Source organism: Adiantum capillus-veneris, chromosome 7, assembly GCF_014529385.1.
Source record: "Adiantum capillus-veneris isolate H3 chromosome 7, ASM1452938v2, whole genome shotgun sequence".
In the NCBI taxonomy this organism is placed as follows: Eukaryota; Viridiplantae; Streptophyta; class Polypodiopsida; order Polypodiales; family Pteridaceae; genus Adiantum; species Adiantum capillus-veneris.
The window spans coordinates 121,517,982-121,536,379 of record NC_140937.1 but is presented as its reverse complement, the minus strand read 5'-3'; the positions used below and the strand labels follow the sequence as shown (position 1 = coordinate 121,536,379).

The window sequence follows — 18,398 nt, the reverse complement described above, 5'->3', positions numbered from 1 at the left end:
AATCTGTTTTAGAATCCTACCACTCCTGGGAAAAGATCTGACATGATTCCCTCGAAGAGAGGTATGTCATGTGAAAGAAACTTTGGAAGGTTGACATCTCTAATTGCTCGGAGCACTAAAACTGCTTCATCTTGATCGCCATATTTTCTTTTCAAATTGCCAGCTGCTCTAAGTACGGCTATAACTGCTCTCATTCCATAGTCATAGTGGTCCTGCAAAATTAACAAACATATATATGGTGTTTGGAAATAGAAAAGAGGATAGGAAGAAAAGAGCTGAAATACAAGGAAAAGAAACATACTTGTGAGGACAGTTGCTCACTGCACAATCGATACGTTGCAACAAGTTTCCTTGCCATATCTCTTGCTTGTCCATAACCAAAAGAATATAGTGTAATTTCACTACAAAAGTTTCATGAGAGGGTAAAACAGAGGCATTCAATCAGCCAACTCAAAGCCATAGCAAAACTATTTGTTCATAGCTTTGACTTAACACAATAACAGTTTTTTTCTTAAAATACATGTGCCAAAAAGATTCGGTACTGTGATAGGAGGCAAGCCCAGAATTCAAAACACAAAGAAAAGTTTAAAATGTGCATAAGAGGATAATCAGATACACATTAATAACATCAAAATTTGAAGAACGTCACAAGAAATGGTATGATAATGTTTTTGGGATCTATAATGCCCTTCAAAAGAAAACCGCATTATCAAAAATGCGTATAATGCGTAACTAGATTGCTTGTAAAAGTTGGTCCTCTAAACACCAAGAAGCTCCCTTTTTTGCATTCACGACAAATGAGGTCCATACATCCACTTCACTTCCCCTACAATCCCCTCAACCTCAACCTCAACCTCAACCTCAGCTCTCCCATTCATCCATTCACCACCCTTCAGTGCCTCCCGCATCAATTTATCCCAACATCAACAAACTTCTCTCTTATCTTCAAGGCAGGAGACCCCATGATACAGGGGAATTATCGTACTATCATGATTGGGCACACACTAGCAATTGAGTACGTTCTTTGATATTCAGTTTTGAACAACCATCAGGGTCCTATCGATTAATTGGTTAATAGGCTGGTTATTGCTTTCATTGTTAAATATATAGTTTTGGAAGCTTCGACAACCATTTATAAGACGACTTGACTGGTGTCCTTACTTCTGGTTATATGCATCCATTCTTGAGAAGCAGCTGAGTAGATGGGCAGAGAGAGTCGGCATTCGGGCATCAAGCTAGGCAAGTTTCAGGAGGGGTTTTTCTACTTTGGATCATATATTGACACTCAGAGCTGTTATTGAGGAAAGAAAATAACATGGTAGGATGATTCTATCTTTGTGGATTTTTGAAACCCATTTCATACGGTTCCCATAGCTCGACTAATGCAAAGACTACAAGAGATGGGAGTACCCACAGAGCTGATCTGGGGAGTCATGGCTTTATATAGGACAGTTCTGGGATAGGTTTGTACTACCTCGGGGTTACCTCAACATATTCATTCCACAGTTGGAGTAAAACAAGAATGCCCACTCTCCCCTACATTGTTTGGTTTGTATAGATGAGGTTTGGATTACATTGAGAGGGGAGGCGACAAAGGATCACAACTAGCAATTTCGTTATGCAGAAGATATTGTGTTGATCTCAGATTCGCCCGAGGGGATGCAGCGACACTTGGATGTATTACACACATTTGCTAGTAATAGCAGCTTGTCAGTGATCCTTGGCAAGACCAAAGTTATGGTGTTCAACGCCACAGCACAGTGGGTCATGCAATCTACATCGACCTTCACATATGGTCAGCGGATGGTTGAGTATATAGACACATACACTTACCTGGGAGTGGTCTTCGATGGTCGAGTGTTCTCCTTGAGGAGAGCAACAAAGACTAGACTGATGAGGGCATATGCATCTTTGGGGAGGATGGAGAGAATGTGTTCGCACATTCAATTTCAGGAACCTCAAACAAAGCTCTGGCTATTTGGCACATTGGTTAATCCAGGTATGCTTTATAGGGTGCAGATATGGGGACCATCAGTAGACATCGTAGCGGAGCTGGTAGTATTAATGGATGGAGATGTATGGAGAGGCGTTTGGTCTCTATGATTTCTTGGATGATTAGGGCCAAGGCCTATGTACCACACAAGATTATAGCTTGTTGCTCCCCGCTGCTCATAGAGGCACTTACCAAATCCATCTCTTTTATAAATAGTATCAGGGATCTCCCCATAGATAGATATGCTCCCCTAGCTTTGGAGTCTTCTCGACAGCATGCCTCAAAGGGAGACACATCTTGTCGGTATGCACAGATGACATCATGGTTTCAGCTACATGGATTTACAAACAACCCCCTTTCCATGGATGCACCCTCCTTGTCCCTTTACCCCCCACATCATACAACATTTGATTCAACTACATGGACAGAGTTGTCACAAAGATGGATTTCTACAGAGAGCATCTTCTCCAGCTCACAGAGGATGGATATGTGATCAGACCTACCTATATGGACACTCATTTATCCCATGGGATACGATGTGCTTGTTGGGTTTCAAGCCCTGGTGACTTTGTCTAACCACGTGGGAAACTACCTTGTGAGTAGTTTGTTGGTCGACTACTATGAGATACGAGGCCGCTTTCACTACCTGTTCAGAGCGGGCTTTGGACCACTCTCTAGAGTCATGGGGTATGAAGACCAGAGATGTCTCAAACTGTTTTTTCTCGAGCTTCGCAGACACAGAGAGAACTTGATGAGAGGAGAGGCTAGCCAGTCTTAGAGACGGATCACACGTTTCTTTAGAGCGGACATTGGGCAGCCGGAGGAGCCTACCACAGAAGAGCTCACATTTCCCTTACACCACCAGAGGCATGTTGTTCGATCGAGCGACCAAGCTAGGGAGATCCAGACGCCCATGATTGCGGAGGACTACACAGCATCGACGGAGGCTGCATCAGAGGATTCGGATCACGTTGGCCCGACATGCACAACGCCCGGTCAGACTACTGACGATGGAGGAGATTGATGAGATCCGCCAGCGATTGTTGATGGATCTCCTGTGATTTAGCTCTTTTGAGGATTACACCCTGCTTATCTGGCACCAGCCTTTGTATTAGCCTTCGTATCAGTTCTTACCCATTGTATTCCCACACCCACATCAATGTCTCCTATCTTCCACTTCACCCATTCATTTATAAATTGGATATTTCCTTTTTTCTTTGAACCATATGTATGTGGCGAGTATGATGATATATGTTCCTCGCTATTAAAGAGCTCACACAAAAAACCACATAAAGCCTAACCAAGGTGCATGAAGAAAAGACCATCTGCCATAAGCAACTAAAAGTTCAAAAAATTCCAATCTTTACATGTGAAAAAATGACCTGCTACCCTCAATTCAAAATGGTTCTGTACCAACTTATTTCCTCAAATGGCATCAAATTAATACTTAACACATTGCATTAATTTGCTATTTCTAAATGGAAAATTTTGCAGGTAATGTATTACCCAATCATGGCATAATTAGGAACCATCATTGCAACTGGTCTGAAAAGTGCTTTAAGGTTATCAGGGAGCTCTGATCTTCCAGCGTATCCTGGATTCATGGTGATAAACACTGAGCATGTGGGTATTATACGCAGCTCTGTTCCTTCAAAGTAGAAAGTCTTCACTCCTGTCATGATAGCTCTCTGGATAGTCAGTATTTGCTGGGCAATAACAGAAAGGACCTCTAAGTCAATTCGATTGAACTCATCAAAGCAAGCCCAAGCTCCTGAACTGGCTAAGCCCTTGAAGAACTTTCCCATTGCAAGGTAATCAAGTCCATCCGAGCAATTGAAAACAACACATTGCATTGCAATGGCCTACAAAACAAAGCATAAAAAGAATTTCCCTTTGAATTTCTTCGGCAGAATTTTCGATATAACCTTGTTTGGAGCGTCAACGATCACGATGGAAACTTACTTTGGCAAGATCTTTGGTTGTCTCTGTTTTCCCTGTTCCTGCTGGTCCTTCAGGTGCTCCTCCAAGGTTCAAATGCAGAGCTCCCATTAAAGTACGATAGCAACGATCAGTCAATGGTGTGATAACCAGTCTATTACTGTTGCCCAAGTACTCATACCCATATTTGCGGGATGCATTTACCATCCGCACAATCACCTGAGGGAAGCTTTCTTAAATCAAAAACTTAGGTTGAGTACCGAAGTAGAAGATAAGCTTTACAAGGAACCTCAGAAGTTGTCCACGTGGCTTGTTATTGAACAATTAAAAGACGTGTTCAAGCTGAAAGTGAACTTCAAAAGAAAACTTCACCTCATCACTTTCCAGCTGAAGTGATGTGTTGAATTAAAAGATGTGTTCAAGCTGAAAGTGAACTTCAAATAGAAAACTCACCTCATCTTTTTCCAGATAGTAACGCAGCTGGCTCAGCCATTCAAAATCAGATTCAGACCTTATACCTTGCTCTATCAGCAATGTTACAACATCTCTCGCGTGGACATCGATTACAACCAACGCCCCAATTGTAAGCCGCTCCATGTTTGTAAGATTACTGCGTACCTGCAGATCAGCACCCATCCTCATTCAGCTCAGGCTTACACCGTCAAATCTATTTGGATCCGCTGAATAAGTGCTTACAAGTTTCACAAGAGCTTGGAGCTGATCCGTGCATTTTTCCTCATATCTCTTTAGAGATCCTCCACCACCATCAATGGCATCAGCCACTTCCTTGGTCCAGTGTATTTGTGAGCCACACAATACCACCATCCCTGGCCACTTCAAAATCCATTTCTCACGTGGAATTGTAACATAGTTAGCAGAGGCTTTTTGTACAAGTACCTAAGCAAAAAATTTAAGCATTTACATAGAAGCTAGATTATGAGAGGCTTGTCAAACTGCCCAATTCTATGCTGATTTACCTTCAGGCTCTCCTTCATAACCTGCTCAATCTCTATTAACCACTTCTCGACATTTCCTCCTGCACCTTTTGGATTAACCGTCCTCGAGAACTCTACTCTCTCTTTCTCCACACTAAGCATGGCCGTGATATCAAGATTACTCTGAAACTCCAGCGTGCTAATTCCCTCAAAGCATTTTTTGAGGAATGGCTGAACTTTTAAAGGATCCTTGGTTTCCGATAATATTTCAAGCAGTTCGTCATTTGATAAAAAGAAAAAGCGTGGGAAAGCAAGACGTTTGGTTTCTAGATATTGATTTAGTCCTTTCTGTACTACATCCAGAGATTCATTACTTGATAGCAAATCTTCAAGCAATCCTGCAATGTCTGCAACCTGGGAAAACGCTAATCTCAACCCTTGTTTGAAAACCCTTTAATTTCAAGCTACCACTGTAATCTCTCATCTTTGTATTTCCATTGGGGCTTGTCCAATGTGTGTTATTAAATAGAATAATTTTTTCTAGGTGGAAGGAAGTTTTCACCCTTAGGACTAACCTCCAAAATTGTCTTTGTTTTCATGACCAATGGCACAATTTTCCGCCAAACCTTGTCAACAGCATGGAAAGCTTTGCCTTCTTTAGGCATCTGATTAAGTATATCAGCTGACCCAAATATTGGCTCCAAGTACATCCACGATGCTTGCATCTTCAACCACTCCCTCAAAATAGCTTCCACCCTTGTAATCTGCAGAATTTCACGCTTCATCGTATTTTTTATTTTCTATCACAGAGAGCCCCAAGCTTTGCAAGAGTAGCACACACTCAAAAACAAGGATTAAGATAGTACTTTTTTGAGCCAATTTGAAATTCTCTCAGAAAAGTACTGTGCAAATGCTGAAGCAAACATGTTTTGTGTTTTCACGATCTGTTCTTCTAGTAATATTTGTGCTTCTTCAATAGGTCCACCTTTCAGAATATATGTTCCAGTTGCTTTGTATGAAGATGTCTGTTTGCCATTTAAAAAAAAGTTTTGAGAAAAAAGAGGTAAACATGTGGAAGCCAAAAGGGAATTGCTCAATCTTACAAGACACAGCAAACAAACGTCTTGATTAACATACTGAAAAAGCACACTTTCTTAAAGAACTTAGATTAAAATTTTCTTTGCAGAACAGAAAATCCCTATGTACTTATATATGCTCATGTCATCTCTCCACTCACGAGAGTTTTCTTTTCTTCTAAACCCAACTTTACATAAACTACAACTTGTTTTTCAACTGCAAACACTACTCTTGATTAGCAGGAGAGATGATAATTTTTGTGCTAATTCATGCAGCCACTGCTACGACCCATCATAAGGAGATAAAACTTGGCTGTTAGAAGCTATTTAATCGGTTGATTCCTCAATGAAGCATATGAGTGTAAACCCAGCTCAATGATCTATCTGAAAAACTGGTCTAACGAACTTGAGTTCATCATGCCAATGGCATGAACCTATCAATAAATTTTTGCATGAATATCCATATCGTATGTCTGTCACTTTCATTGCCAACAGCATGTTATTAGCACCAACAGAAAGAAAATTCACTTGCTTGGGGGTGTCACGAGCACTTTACAGCATGGCTTTCAGAAATGCCACCGGAAATATGTTCCAGCCATAGAATCACCAGAAGAATACAATGTCTATAGAGTCATTGACAACGAGAGTGTTATCTTTGTTACACTGAGGCATAACTTCCAAAAAGGAGACAACTTTTTTGAGAGAACTTGCTTTCCAGAAGGGAAGGAGATGCTTGTGACATTGTACCCAACCTGCCCAATCAGTCCTTGAAATTAAATTCTGACCTCAAAAACATTGCTCCAGCATTGTGTTCAGATTTTGCAACCTTGAACAGCTCCAAACAAACAAATTAGCGAACTGACTAGCCTATGCTAGCAAGAGCTCTGCATTGTGTGGCACATATCACGTCATTCTGCCGACCTGATCACATGCAGTTCATTCTTGTTAAAATTAGGGGTTTTGTTGCCTTGCTTAGAACTGTCATAGCAATACAGCAAAATGTTGTTCAGGTCCAGTTCAATGTGGGACGGTTCTTTGTCATTTCTTCAGAAAGCCTCAAAATTAGCAGACTGACTAGCCTACGCTTCAAAGAGCTCTGCTTTGTGCGGCACATATTACCTCATTCTGCCATCCTGATCACATGCACTTCATTAGTGCTAAAAATTAGGGGGTTTGTTTCCCTGCTTAGAACTGTTGTGGCAATACAACAAAGTGTTGTTCAGGTCCACTCGTGGTGCAGGCCAGTTCTTTGTCATTTCTCAAAAAACCTCACTGGTCTCACACATACGAATGGCTGCCTGTCCAATTCAATATCCTTTACTACATTCACACGACATGCGTTTATTATTCAAGGGTTGTGAGAGAGCTTTAGCCTTTATGTGAGCCTCTAGAAAAAAGAAACGAGGGTGTTCATACTTCACAATCTAAACTTGTCTTGATTGATCTTAGGTCAGAAAGTTGCACCAACACTAGTCACACCTATCATCGCCATAAAAAAGCCATCTAAAATCTAATCTTTATATGGCCAACCTCATGCGTAATGACTACAAACTCCATCCATATCAACCTTGGCCATAGACATTTTCTCCTTTTCAACTTGCAGCACTTCCAATTCTCATTTGTTGAATGCAGGCACATACTTTATTATTTGGAAAACTCAAAAACACTTCATAATGCTAAAGGCACTTTCTAACCTCAAAAGCCAGCTCATTCCAATCTGCTTGCATCTGGTCCAAGGATTTTTCCAAAGAATACTCTTTGCTTGCATGCTCACTAATTTCCTCAAGCTTTGCCAGATGTTCATCAACCTGCAACCAAAGCATGAGAAGTATGAGCTTAACAATGCACATTGAGTACTCCAAGAATCAAACTATAAGCAAAGTAAATGTCATTCTCAAAGCAAAAGAGCTGCTCTAGTAGAGTAAACATATTTCAAGCCTGACAAATAAGAAACTTCAATAAACCACCTTTTTTCTCTACAAAAAGGTCCAATAGAGTATATAAAGCCTCTGTTGAAAAATACATGGACTTTCCAATACATGCTAATGTGAGTTTTATACGGTACATTTCTAAATAAAACACAAGCATGCCTGCAGTCGTAAGAGTTGACGAAAAGAAGTTGGATCTTCTCCCTTGATTTCAAATCCAACGACTTCTGAAATCTTTTCAAAATGTCTGGGTCGAAGACCTGAAGCAGAAAAAAGGGGACCTTGAAAATAATGGAAATGCTTTCTATTCTACACAATAACTAGAGATCTCCATGTTCTCCCCTCCATGGTAATGAGTGCCTAACCGTCTGATGATGCAAGCTTTCTTCCCCATACAGTAGTGTGGGTTAGCATATAGCACAATTTAATCTTGTAAGTGTTTTTGTTTTTTTTTAATGGTTTATTATTTTCTCCTTTTGATGGTGAAGTTTTGAAAGACTATTACTTGATCTAGGGCTTTTCAAAATTTTCTCATAGAAACAGCACATATCTGAAAATTGTTGTTGTAGCTTTTGGTATAAAAGGTCATTTTAGCCTTTTGGAGACGTTTATTACAATTTATTCCTTTCTTTAATTTTTGCCACATTCTTACTTTCATGAATGAGATCTTTAGGTGGCTCTTGGCTGGGGCTCAAATTCTTCATTATTTAACACAGTTGTAGAGATATATGAGAGACCAACAAGGTTTGGAAAAATGTCACTTGCGGTCTGTGATAGGTTGAAGACCACTGAGTTCGTATGTACATTTCAAAGCTGAAAACTATGGATGAAAATTAAAAGTCTTGTGTATAAGTTTGAATAATTACAGGCTGAGAAAATCATTGGATGTGAGAGAAATCCACAGAAAAGCTACCAGGATTGCAAAGACAGCGAAATAGAGGAAGATTGTCCTTAAAGTGATCGATGCTAGCTTTGACAGTAAGTGCAACCTTTGTAGGCTCTTCATAATCATTTCCAAATTGTTTAATAAGCTTGTATATTACCTTCCACATGCCTGTGACCTATAACAAACCATGAAAAATGCCAATCACATTGCACCAAGAAAATGAAATTAAACAAATGTGTATTTACACTACAAAAGGCCCAAAAGGCCTATGAGAACAGACTTTACTTCATCGTCATCTTCATATGATCCAAATGTTCAGTGTAGAAAACACAAAAGACTAATGTAAAACATGCTAAAATATGAAGAGATAAGTGAACCAGTAGAGCCAGCTGGTGGCCCAAAGCTTGATCTCCTCAATGGGCTTCTCTTGTAAATACTATCACACAAACTTTCTCATTCTCTGTTGCATCACGGCATCAATTTCCTCCTTTGTAAAGATCCTAGCAAGAGCTACTCTACACCTCTCAATAATGGCTGGGATGCGGCACAAGTTCTGTGAGGCATCAAGGTCTACTAATCTCTGTAGCTACTGGGAGCTGCTGCTCTGGAAAAAAAATGTTACCTCCCTCTAAACAGGTCCTCTACTAGGGCATGTGTAACTCCATAATAAAGCATGTTTATGCCTGCGTAGCTCCAACAAGAATAGCCCACATCTCTGGTTAGTGTATTATCAATCACCCTAGAAAAAGGCCCGAATCACTCTAAAATGTCATGATGAAATTGTGCAAGTTCTCATAATATACAAGGCACTAACATATGTAGGTCTCCTTTGTCTCTAGCTCTATGTCAAATAGCTGGCATTTCCACTACCCTGGGGATAGTGAAGTGTATCTACTTGTCTCTATCTACAACAGCTGATGGGAGGAGGTCCTTCGCTGTCCGATGACACACATCAAAGCAAATGAAGCAGATGTAAATTCATCCTTAATAATGTGAAGAAAACACTCTTTGTAAAAAGACATTTTCTTCCCCAACTCTACGACCACAAGCATCACAATAAACTTTGAATGGTTTTTGCAAGTCTGGCAAAGCCAACACTGGTCCTGTAGTCAGTTTTTCCTTAAGTGTCTGAAAGGTAGTCACCTCTGCCGGTCCCCACGAGAAAGGGACTCCTTTCTGAGTCAAAATGTGCAAAGGGGAAGCTACCTCTGCAAACTTCCAAATGAACTGCCGGTAGTAAGAACACAAGCCCAAGAAGCTTCTAGCTTCATAAACATTCTTCAAGTCTAGCCAATCGCGGATAGTCTCAATCTCGGCCGGGTCCATCTGTACTCCTGCTGCTAAGATGATGTTTCCTAGAAAGTGTATCCCCGGCAAGATTGGCATTGATAACTAATCTGTGATCACGCAATGCTTGAAAGACCTGTAGCAGATGGTGTCAATGTTCTACTTCATCCTTAGAGAAAACTATAATATCATAAAAAAAAGTGCCCAACAAAAGATCGATGCTCTCAAAAAATACAATCCATCATTCGGTTGAAAGTCGATGGAGCATTTGTAAGTCCAAAAGGCATCACCAAAAATTCGTATAAACCAAAGCTTGTCCAAAAGGCCGTCTTCTAGACATCTTCCGGAGCGATTCTGATTTGATGATATTTCAAATCAATCCTGTTGAAACAAGAGGATCCTTGTAGTCGGTCAAGAATATCATCGATCCTTGGAGTTGGAAATCTGTTATTGATAGTGATTTTATTGAGAGCTCTATAGTCGATGCACATTCTCCAAGATCCGTCTTTTTCTTTAGTACCAGTAAAACCAACGAACAGTAAGGTGAAGTACTCGGCTAGATGAGACCCTTTTCAAGAAGGTCTTTCACTTGGTTCATGATTTCTTCATTCTGGGCTCAGTTAACACGGTAAGGTGGCCGGTTCGGTGGTGTACTTCCAGGAATCATATCAATAGTATGGTCCTCAGGACGAGATGGGGGTAACTCGCCTGGCAGGCCTTCAGAGGTGTATTTTGGTTCCCGTGGTTTTTAGAGGTGTTACTGGCGGACATGGATGCTCGTTCACAATTATTAAAAATTCCGCCTTTGTTTTTCAACATGCAAATGACACATGTATTGCCATGGGCGTTTACTAAAGATTATCAGAGTCTGATACGACATAGGTGCCCAGTTTGGGTAGAAATAGTGGGATTTCCAGGGACTTGAAGCATTTCTTGCCTCTTTTGGCTCTTCAACTGGGCAAAGTGATATGCCCTCTAAGCTTGGATACTAATTCCAATAGATTTTGCGTATTGTGGGATATGGATAAGCTGACGCCTTCTAGAATTACAGTTGACTCTGGTGATCCAAATGATAGGCAAAAGGCCTTTCAAACCCAAATGGGAAAAATTTACAGGTGCATGTTTTAGCTGTGGAAAATTTGGCCATATGCAGTCAGAATGCCAAGAATCTTTGTTGAAATTTCCACCTTTTGATGTTCCTACAACTGAAACTCATGTAGCCCCTCCCTCCTCTTCGTCTGTGAGGCCAAAGATGAGGGATTCTAATGGAAGCATGCAAGTCAAACAGAGTATAAGAGCTTGGCCAATGTGAAGCCTACTGCAAAGGCTGATTCCAAAGGTAAATCCAAGATGGGTGATTCCACTGATGGTTGGCAAACTCCAAAGAAGACTGCAAAGCCTCGTATTTCGCCTGTCTCAAGAAATTATGTGCTTGTTTTGGATGGGAGAAGTGATGAAACCTCTGCATCTACATCTCATGATCACAAGTCGCTAGTTGAAGAGTGGGATAGAGTGGTTCACTCATATAAGGATGCTCTAGTGGGGTTGATATCTGTATCGTTGCCGATGCACCAAAATCCTCCGTTAGGAACGCATATGGAATCCACTTTGTTGACTGTAGTATGGAGGCGGATGTGCCTATGGGCAACTCTACTTGATGATTGTGCCTTGTGATTCTCTTGTAGATATTGTATAGATGCATTCTCCTCTTAGATGGTTTACGCATAATGTGCGCAGATTGTGCAACCACGACAAGTGGAAACTAATCTGGCATTATGTATATACAAATAAAGCAGACATAGTAGTATTACAGGAGCATGATCAGTATAACTTCATTGATCCATCATTTTATTATGTGGGATTCTAGATTGCCTATGCTGGTACTGGTTCTTTTTTGGGTGTTTTGATGATGGTGCGACATGAATTGCAGCAAGTTTTGGCCCATAATGACCCGTCGGGCGTTGGATGGTTGTTCAATGTCTCTTGCAAGGGAATATTATGAAATTTGCTGGAATTTATGCTTATACTGCCTCGGCACTAAGGAGTCGTCTTTGGCAAGATTTGGCCAGATATCCCTGGCATTTGCATGCTTTTTGGTGTGGGGATTTTAATAATGCACCTACAAACATGGACAATATAATTGGCCATGCATATGTTGAGCTCTGAACATTCTTCTTGGGCTGTTATGATCAGTAACGTGGGTGCCTTGGATTTATGGGCCAGTACTCACTCTTCGGAGCGTGACTATACTTTTGCTCATGATGCTCACTCTGGATATAGAGCACGATCGGATCATTAATATGTATTGTGCACTCCGCAATATGATATGTTCGCATGTGATATGAGGATTGATCGTTCCTTTACTTTATCTGATCATTTTTCTCTTTGGCTCTTGGTCCATTTTGACGCATTGAATGCAGATTCTCCGCTTCCCTGTAAGTGGTTGCTGCATATTAATAATGCATACCTTTCACACAAGGCATTACAAAATGTTATTGAAGCGATGATTTCTCCACTTGTTTATTGATGTGGATGTGGCTTGATATCGTTTTTTCATGTGGATCCACGCAGTCTAAAGGATTATGGTCCGTGGTATATGTGCCAGTTGAGAGATAAAGTGCAGGAAGATAAGGGGATTTGTCAAGCTTCTAAAAGTTTTGCAGACACTAGACGGCTTACTGAGTCGGCACAAGAGAAATTATGTGCAACTAAAGCCTCTTTGATGCATAATAACAAGAGGAAACTTGACAAATGGAAAGTAAGATCGAGACAACATGCTTTTATGGATAAAGGTTGTTCATCGAAACATTTTTTTAAACATTTGTACCATTCAAGCCAATCTGTCTTTATCAATAGAGTTAAGGACGCTTTTGGGCAATGCACGGAAAATAAAAGTCAATTAGTGGATTCTACGGTGGATCATTTTCAATGGATTTTTGCCCTTGAGGCTCGCTCGAGTCAGGTTTTGCAAGCCAGACAACTGCTGTTGTCATATGTACATCCTATAATGACTTTGAATGATATGACCACCCTTGAGGCTTGTTAACTGAGGCTGAGTTACACGACAGTTTGTTGCATCTTGGTCATTGGAAACCACTTGTATGGGACAGTCTTACTGTTGAATTTTTCCTTCGCTTTTGGAATCCCTTAAGCAGCCTCTACTTTTCATGATAAATCAAGCTTGGACTTGCAATCTTTGCCACAATCGTGGAAAGAAGGTCGGGTGAAATTGTTGCCCAAGTAAACATTATGTGAAAATTTCTCACATTGGCGTCCGATCATGCTTATGCCAGTCATTTATAAATTGTTGTCGAAAATGATAGCTGCATGTATTAATGATCATTTGTTCTCTGGCATACATCCAGCTCAGTATGGATTAATCCATCGCTAGAAAATTATGGACAATATTGCTAATGCTTTCATTAGAATTAAGTATGAAAAATATATTGGACAAGGTGTACTCATCATGCAAGTTGATATAGAGAAAGCGTTTGACACTATTCATTGAGACTTCATTGCTCAGATCATGATGGCTTTAAGCTTTGGGCCCAGAATGTGTCGAGTAGTCTATTTTCTTTATGAGCATAGTCCATCTGCTGGAATTCTTGATGGTGAGTTGACTCGGTTATGGGATCTCAGTAGATCGGTCAGGCAAGGATTCCCTTTGAGTGCTATGTTGTATGCTATTGCTACACATCCTCTATTGTTGTATTTGGACTCCTTAACGACATCTGGCCTTTTACATGCATTGGAACTGCCATCTCGTGATCATTTTGTGGCGCAAGCATATGCGGATGACTCCATGCTTTGGCCTAGAAACCAACATGAGGATGCTTGATGTATCATGGAAGCACTGCATGTTTATGGGTTGGCTGCAGGTCTGCATGTGAATTTCCAAAAAATTAAGTTGTTATCGTTGCATCAAATGGATTGGCACTCTGTATTATGGCCAAGTGAGATAGTAAAGCCTGATCAAATTGTGAGGCATCTTGGATATCCACTTGCTTGGTCAATTAAAAACGCAAAATTATTGGATTGGATTAAGAATAAATTGAGGTCTAAATTGCATTATTGGAAATTGTCTACATGGCCGCTACATGTAAGAATCAGAATAGTGCAATCCATCTTGGATAAGTTGTGTACTCCAAAGCATTGTGGTGGTCTGAATATACATATGTGTTCTCATGTTACAACAAGGAAGGCTACTCTGTTGTTGGTGTTGATTAAGAAAAAGAAGCCCTGGACATAGATGTTTGCGTTTTTGTGTTCTCATGCCGTTTCTACACCAGCTTTTGGCCATTGGTAGTTGTTGATAAGTTTGAAGCTACAATACTTGGATGCCCCATTGCTTCCAATCTTGTGGCAGATTGGAATTGGTTACACAGGAATTGTTGTGGCATGGTAGAGATGATGCATCTGGAAATTCGTTTCGATTGGAGAGTTTGCATTGGAGTCGAGTTTTTTTATCAAACACTTATTCAACGCTCTCCAGAACACGCTTATTTTCTCTCCCAAAAAGGTATTGAAAGGATAATAGATGTGATAAGACGCTGATGGACGATGATGGAGCAAAAAACATCGTGCGCACACTCACACACCCTGACACCTTAAAACAACAAAAAAAAAAGTCTACTTAAATTCCACACCATCACTCAAGAGCTCAATGAAAATCCTCCCCACAATCCCTATTCAAACTTCGAACACCTCAACCTACAAGCCCTTGCCTGCCCGCAAACACTACAAGGTGAGTCAAGTTGATCAACTCTTGAAATCACACTCGATGGTGGTGACCAAAATATACAAGAAAAACCATCAAAAACTCAAAAACTCCAGCCACAAAAGTCCTCTCTCAAACCATTCCAAAAGCTTCACCAAACTCCACTTTGATGGACTCTTTGGAGTAGCCTCAACCCTAATGGCACCGATGCAAGGTCACATACTCTTGCAGAAAACCACACCTTCTTCCCTCAATTCCTAGCACACACACATCCACGGAAACCTTAGAACTTCCATAGACTCTCCCAAGTGCAAAATTGAAGAGAAAAATCTCTCATTCACTCCTCCACACACTCGAAAACAAGACACGAACGTGATGAGAATCCACCAGACCACCTGTAGGAACCCTGCTTCCTCCAACACACAGAGAGGTGTAAGTGCTGAGTATTGGCTTCAAAAGTTCTCATTCAGCCTAAACACTCAGCACCATGAGTGATGTGGCAATTTGAAGCCTTTTCACACCATTTTTGACCTTTTTAAGCCCAGTTTTTGGCTAGTTTTGACCCTTGACGAACATTTCTCGCGGAAAATATACCAAACAGACTCCAAAATCCACCAAAATTTGTAGGCTTCGTCTTTGATACCCAAACTTCATTGCCACATACCCACATTCCACTTTTGACCACTTTTAGGGCGGTTCGCACATCGCTACATATTAGGTGCCGCAAATAAAAAGTTACCGAATGTGCAAAACTTCTCGGGCGGGATGAGAGTGTCCACACCTTTCGCTTGCATTATTTACATTCTAAAAAGCTCAAAAACATTCCCTAGAGCAAAAATAAGTCACTCGAGACGACATCCGAGACTTTCATACCCTGTCCAAGCACGTACATATGTCCGACTGCCGGCACGCAAGCATGACTATTTACAATGTGTACATGCCTTATCAATTTTTTAACTTTGAAACCACTTTGCAAAGCTCCCAAATGCATGTATTTACATCTTTTTGTACATATGCTCATGCATATAACGCTACTTTGTGCACGCCTTCTCTTACGCTGAACCTTTGACATGCCCTCTAGACATTGTCCTTTACCAAGAAATACTTTTACATCTTGTAGTGATTCCCTTCGTGCATACAAGGCTTCCTTGACCTTTAAAGGAGCTACCAAGGCATCCACTTGTCCCTAGCCAACTCATCAGCTTCTTTATTCTGCTCATAAGGAACATGCTTAAACTGTATCTTTTCAAACTCATGCAAAAGCTTCTTGATGCCATAGAATCACTTCTTCAAATTGTCTTTCTTAACATTCCACAAACCAAGCAGCTGATTCATGACTAGCAACGCATCCCCTTTCACAATGACCCTCTTCAATCCAAACTCAACACACTGCTTCAACCCAAGGAAAAGCGTGAGATACTCGGCCTCATTGTTACTTTCAGCTTCGTTTAGATCGTAAGATGTAGAAAAGATTACATCGTCTTTTGGGTTCTTAATGATTACCCCACCACTTGCCTTTTGAAGAACTTTCTTGTATGCACCATCAAACATCATCGTATACGCATCTGTAATATCCACTTCCTCTTCATGATCATCCTTGTCAATTCTTGGGTAAGACGGCAGCTCCGCTCCCTTGTGTACCACTATGTCCGCGAAGTGAGCTTTTACAGAATGATCCACTCTAAACTCACAATCATACTCTTGAAGCTCCATAGTCCACTTTAAGATGCGCTTGCTAAGCTTCAAATGTTGAACTACATCCGGCAAAAGGTTTGATGTGATGAGCACATAGAATTTTGGGGCAACAGATATGTTTTGAACCTGTGACAAGCAAGAACCAAGGCGAATACCCACTATTCCATTTCTGTGTAGGAGATGTCGCTTACATTCTTCATCTTGCTCTCAAAATAGACTGGCTTGAAGTTCCTTCCCAGCATTGACCCAAAAGCTACTGACCCCACACTAATAGATACATAGAAAATCGATTGCAAGTCAGGAGGACTCACTGTTGGTAAAGCACACAATACCTCCTTGATACCATCAAAAGCCTATTGCATGTCTTCATTCCACTCAAACCCTTGAACTCTTTGAAATTTCTGGAGAGGATACACATACTGACATAGCATCCAAAAAAAACGCGGCAGGTACCTGAGCTTATGCACAAATGATGCCAAATCCTTTGTGTTGCTAGGCATATCCATAAGCAATAAAGCCTTAGCTTTCTCTGGGTCTGCTTTTATTCCATTTTTGGAGACCACATGTCCTAGAAAATGGACTCTGGCATGAACAAAATTACACTTATTTGGGTTGAGTTGCCCACCCTCTTGTTGAAGCCTTTCAAAACTCAACCTCAATTTCTCCAAATGTGTGACCTTGGAGCTATAACATCCAATGTCATCCATGAAAAATCGAATGAACTTACCCAAGTAGGGACCAAACACTCTATTCTTGCACCCTTGGAAGGTAGCATATGCATTAACCAGCCCAAAAGGCATTCTTGTGTAAGGCAAAACAACCCCAAGGAGTAATGAAGGTCGTCTTCAATCGATCATTTTTTTTTTCCAAGAAAAAGATCCTTCTATTAGTTACTGAAACTGCCCATAGGGCTACAACCACCTCTATATGAGAGGGCGAAAACAATCCTGATGGGGAGGCTCTCCCAATGAAAAAACAGCATATGTACAATGAGGCTAAATCAAGAGATGGGAGGAGGAAAAAGCCACACAAGTGGACGGTAGTGCCATCTGAGCACACCCTCGACCATGGTGAAAAACGGGCCAGGACGCCAGAGTCGAAGGAAAGCCTCTCTGTGCTCCCGCATGCGGTCGGAACTGCCCTGGAGTCTCTCGAACTGTCCTCTGAGAGTATGGATCAGCTCTAGCCAAAGATCCCGAGCAGTCTCTGCTGGTGGTACTGGACGAGCCTCCAAGATGCGGAAGCAGCGGGCCTGCCAGATGAACCAGAGTGTCAAGCCACTGATGAGCTCCCAACACTCCTCTCTCTCACTGCACCACTCCTGTGAAGTAAGCTTTGTAGCAGGCTGGAGTGTAGGTCGACCCCCCTGCATCACTATCATCCTATTGGTGGAAGATAGCTAAACTGGAGTGGCGGGCCCGTGAGAGTGGACCAAGCAGCTACCCCCAAGTGTACTGCCGCGTTGTGGAAAGAGCTGGCATCAGTCGAAGGACACGAAGCCACACCTGCTGTGCCAAAGGATAGTCCAAAAGACAATGACGCTGACTCTCCACAAGATGGTCACAAGCTGCACATACGGCCGAGAGATGTACAAGCCAGCTTCCAACTGCTGTAGCTCTGTGTGCAACCAGCCACTGGAACAAAGTGACTCGTCTCGGTTGTCTGGAGTCCCGCAACCTCTCCCAAAAAGCTTCCAAGAACTCAGCTGGGAGACCCTCCTCCTGCCAATGAGGTGCTGCAACAGGACAAGCCTCTCTACGCGCTGCCAGTATGTGACGTCCCAGTCGAACAGTGTACTGAAAGAAAGGGACACCTGGATGGTCTGCGAAGGAGAAAGGGTCCCTCCAAAGACACTCTCCAGATCCCACTGTACTCATGCCAGTGGACAGCTCTCCCAAGCCCACAGTCTCCAGTGGCCAGTCTCAAGAGCTGCTGGGTTGGGA

At 41.5% G+C, this 18,398-nt stretch overlaps 1 protein-coding gene across 1 annotated transcript in view; it reads right to left on the bottom strand.

Moving 5' to 3' along the window:
- Window positions 1–18,398, bottom strand: part of LOC147454535 (uncharacterized) — a 291,300-nt gene that overhangs the window by 210,569 nt on the left and 62,333 nt on the right. The window contains exons 11-20 of the mRNA XM_086516456.1: window positions 7,637–7,750; window positions 5,733–5,891; window positions 5,442–5,630; window positions 4,909–5,280; window positions 4,628–4,828; window positions 4,385–4,549; window positions 3,956–4,150; window positions 3,500–3,855; window positions 302–401; window positions 21–212 (exon numbers count right to left, since the gene is read on the bottom strand). Of these exons, the coding sequence (XP_086372582.1) occupies window positions 21–212; window positions 302–401; window positions 3,500–3,855; window positions 3,956–4,150; window positions 4,385–4,549; window positions 4,628–4,828; window positions 4,909–5,280; window positions 5,442–5,630; window positions 5,733–5,891; window positions 7,637–7,750 (2,043 nt within the window). The remainder of the gene's footprint in view (window positions 1–20; window positions 213–301; window positions 402–3,499; window positions 3,856–3,955; window positions 4,151–4,384; window positions 4,550–4,627; window positions 4,829–4,908; window positions 5,281–5,441; window positions 5,631–5,732; window positions 5,892–7,636; window positions 7,751–18,398) is intronic.